At 41.3% G+C, this 4405-nt stretch overlaps 1 protein-coding gene across 1 annotated transcript in view; it reads right to left on the bottom strand.

The window, feature by feature from the left end:
• LOC101851191 (N-acetylated-alpha-linked acidic dipeptidase 2) overlaps positions 1 to 4405 on the bottom strand; it is a gene marked incomplete at its 5' end in the record, with an annotated part of 25758 nt that overhangs the window by 2237 nt on the left and 19116 nt on the right. The window contains 1 exon segment of the mRNA XM_013083267.1: positions 3851 to 3982. Within this exon segment, the coding sequence (XP_012938721.1) occupies positions 3851 to 3982 (132 nt within the window).

Genomic DNA, 4405 nt, shown 5'->3' with positions numbered 1-4405 from the left:
GGGGGGACTGACATATATCTAAACTTTATCCTATAGAGATTTACGTGATCAGCTCATGTTGTCACAAATGTGTAAAATTATCAGAAATTGAAAAAAAATATATAGGCCTATTTGGATATTAATTTTTGTAAGTTTTTTACGGCACTTCCAACGCAATAAGGTTATACCAGTGAGGAAGATTAGAGGTGTTGTTACAGTTATTACGAGAGTAACAAACACAAAAAAAACGGAGCAGAGATAAGGACGATAGATGTTTGATAGGACAGAAGGAGCAAACCGCACCAGATCACCCGCCAGCCACCCATGGATAATTCTACACATCTACAGTGTTGATGTACATGATCTCTGTAGTGCAAATTCTGTACCAAACATTCTAAGTCTATAAGTAACTCTCTAACTTATCCCATTAGAGAAACCTGGTATGTGTAAAGTTAGGCCCATTGGGCATATTGTTCAATAACATCCGTTGCTATGGTTCTAATAAACTAGTAAGTCTGTACCCGCATCTTCTGTGCGTTATCAAGTCAAATAAAGAGCTCTGAACACAACTCAACATACAGGACCTGCAATACGTCACTTTGACCCACATCTCAATATGTGTATTCTTTTCTTACATATCACATCTGTGTACTGCAAATTTCAATATACATGTGTATTCCTGACATATTGCATCTGTGTAGTACAGATCTCAACGCGTGTATTTCTCCCTTACATCTGTGTAGTACAGATCTCAACGCGTGTATTTCTCCCTTACGTCTGTGTAGTACAGATCTCAACACGTGTATTTCTCCCTTACGTCTGTGTAGTACAGGTTCACGGTGGGCACACCTAGCCCGTGAAGCAAAGGATGGGCGGTTCGATCCCCGCCATACGAACTCCAGGGCAGAAGCTCCTCCGTCGATGTCCCGTTGCTCACTTCCTGTCGCTGTTGCCATGACGACTGCAGCGTCAGCTCCTCGTTATTGGGGTCTGGGACCTGGGGGGAGGGAGGGAGGGAGGGAGGAGGGGAGTGAGAGAAGAATTGCAGGAAAAGAATTGTAACTCTTGGGTCTTGAAGTTTTTCTTGAGCGTTTATGTCACAAAGTTACTGTAGTTTGATTAATTTGACCAAGATCTACAGCATGTCAAAACCAGAACCAAAGTTGAAGGAGTCAAGTGAAAGCAGCAAAAAATGCCAAAAGTTTGATGTATTCTTCACTAAATGGAAAGATGTTGATACTGTATACAGTACAATCTACTTCTTTATGCTGGTATATGAACTCAAACATCTGACCCTAGATCTATAGGGCTACCGGTGCTAACAGAGTATGAATGAGTTTCTCTTACTCAACAGATCTAGATCTTGTCATTATTGTGCTGCGTTTATAGGACAATTCTCCTATTGTAGCAGTGAGTTCTTGACCGTAGGTAAACAGAAAATGACTGCTGCTTTTTTTTAAACAAATTTATTTTTGAAAAAAAAATGTGTGTGTGTGTGAGAGAGGGGTGGGGGTTTACATGTATAGAAAATATAAGTACTTGGGTTGTTGTAGTGTAGCCTATTTTATTAACATGTGTGTTGTGTTATGAGTGTAGTGTTGTGTTCTGTGTGTGTGTCACGGCTAACTGGAACTATCAGCACCTCCTCAGCGCGACCGTAGTCTGAAATTGTGGAGGCGACACTTAACTAAGTCAGTAACCAGCCGATTGTCATCTCATTCCTATAAATAGCATTTAACAAATTCCCTAGGAGAAATTAAGAAATATCCTTCCTTTAATACCAATGAGCTTTCAATGTGCACTTTACATTTTTCCATTTTTTAAAATGTTTTTCATTTTAATTGCAATTGTTTTGTTTTTTAACTTGAAAAACATTTCTGAAATTTAATAGGTCAAGGGAGGTGAGAAGAACAGCGACGGAAGTAAACAAAGTTTTCAAAATGTCCGCCGCCTTGCCTTGTGACTTGTGATGTGAGACGTGTGACAGGAGGATAGGCCGAGAGTAGTTCATTTGGATTATCAATGTCAGTGCTCTCTAATGGAATAATGTACATTGTACAGACTTGTTGGACATGGGCAGAAATTGTTGTGTTACTGGGTGCAGGTCAAATTATGACTCTATTGACAAGGTTACCGTGTTTTTAGAGATATAGAATCTAGATCTAGATTTCTACCTAAAGATAAAGATGAGAGAGAACGTTGGATGAAAGCAATCCCACGCGACAATATACCCGATACTGCAAATACTGTTGTTTGTATTCAACATTTTCCTGATGGATTTGAAGCTATTTCTGTCAAAGGAAGATTAAGACCAAAAAACCCTCCATCGCTATTTTCTAATTTGCCCAAAAGTTTAATTCCAACACCAGTGCCCTTAGCAGGAACAACATGCAGAGCTAGATTTAGATTTAGAGCTAGATCTAGATCTAGGCTAGTTATTCAGTCAGATCAGTTGAAAGTGACCAGTTAGAACAATATTCACAAAAAGACATTGTTTCTTTTGATTCATTGTGTTCCTTTGTAGGAGCCAGTGTGTGACAAGGTATCATACAGAAACTCTGAGTGAAATATTTATGGACATCTCACAGTATTGTGGTTTTGAGATGAGACAGCACAACTGCTTTGTCATGAGCAACATTTTGTTAAACAATTTCTGCAAGATATCCAATCCACCGTCTGAGAAAGAACCTGAACAGAAAGTCCTGAAGCTGTCTTCATAAACCATGTAAGTTAAACCTTTTTCATAATATTTACACTGTTATGTTTGTGAACGCATGTGTCTATCTATGTCTCTCTGTGTGTATACATGCTTACATGTAGGTGTGTGTCTCCCATACTTGGCAATGTTTCTGCTGTTAGGCCTATAAATTATTCCATGCTTGCTTAATGAATGAGTATATTTTTTTAGCCCATAGAGCATGGATTGTGTTTTCCGTGGATATATGTGCTCTAAAGTGCTATCTTTATTCTTCTTCTTTCTCTCATTATTTTCTGTGCCCTTTGCCAATGGGAAGTGAAGCTCTTTTACCGCACCTAGAACGAGAAATGAGACAAGAACTAGAGTCTAGATCTAGAAATCTAGTTATCCTAAATCCAATTAAGATACTATTTGTAGTTGTATAATAAGCATGGCACAGTCTTATTTGATTTCCCCTTCGGTGATCTGATTACGCTTCCGTCCTATTATCTAGCGTAGGCTACTGCAGTGACCTCGTTTTCAACTCGCCTCCACATTTTCAGACTACGGGCCCACTGAGGGGGCCTGATAATTTCAGTAAGTTGTAAGTCGTGGTGTGTGTGTTATGTGTGTGTTGTGTTGTGTGTGTGTGTGTGTGTGTTGTGTTCTGTGTGTGTTGTGTTCTGTGTGTGTGTGTGTTATGTGTGTGTTGTGTTGTGTGTGTGTTGTGTTCTGTGTGTGTGTGTGTTATGTGTGTGTTGTGTTCTGTGTGTGTTGTGTTGTGTTGTGTGTGTGTGCGTTATGTGTGTGTTGTGTTCTGTGTGTGTTGTGTTGTGTGTGTGTTGTGTTGTGTTGTGTGTGTGTTGTGTTCTGTGTGTGTTGTGTTGTGTGTGTGTTGTGTTGTGTGTGTGTGTGTTATGTGTGTGTGTTGTGTTGTGTGTGTGTTGTGTTGTGTGTGTGTTGTGTTGTGTGTGTGTTGTGTTGTGTGTGTGTTGTGTTCTGTGTGTGTTGTGTTCTGTGTGTGTTGTGTTCTGTGTGTGTTGTGTTCTGTGTGTGTTGTGTTCTGTGTGTGTTGTGAATGTCTGTTTGGGGCAGGACAGAAGGAAGGAAGAGGTGTGTTCACCTCAAACGTCGCCTCTTTGACCAAGTGTGTCATGTGTTGTGTCGTGTTGTGTCGAGTTGTGTCATGTTTACCTCAAACGTCGCCTCTTTGACCAGCTTGTAGAGACTGGGCGGGACCTGAGCGGTCATCGTGCGATCACCTCTCACCAGGTGGGTCAGGTCAAGGTAGGCCACGGCTCGCCGGTCCAGCACGGGTCTATGGCGCTGGGGGGGGGGAGATAGAGGCAGGTGAGAAACACACACACTCATACACACACACACACACACACTCACACACACACACACACACACACACACACACACACACACACACTCACTCATACAAGAAGGACATGACTCTTATCTTTACTGAGGGGACAAGATAAGTAAGGGAGTAGCATGCCCTTGGATGACGCCACAAGGAGCCGCGGGGACATAGGGCGAGATCTATATATGTTCTTATACTGTTCTCAGACCGTCTAGGGCGAGATCTATACGTTCTTATACTGTTCTCAGACCGTCTAGGGCGAGATCTATACGTTCTTATACTGTTCTCAGACCATCTATACATTTAAGATCTATACATTCTTATACCGTTCTCAGACCGTCTAGGGCGAGATCTATACGTTCTTATACCGTTCTCTGATC

The sequence above is a fragment of the Aplysia californica genome, unplaced genomic scaffold (assembly GCF_000002075.1).
Source record: "Aplysia californica isolate F4 #8 unplaced genomic scaffold, AplCal3.0 scaffold00221, whole genome shotgun sequence".
Lineage (NCBI taxonomy): Eukaryota > Metazoa > Mollusca > Gastropoda > Aplysiida > Aplysiidae > Aplysia > Aplysia californica.
This window is presented reverse-complemented; position numbering and strand designations above follow the sequence as displayed.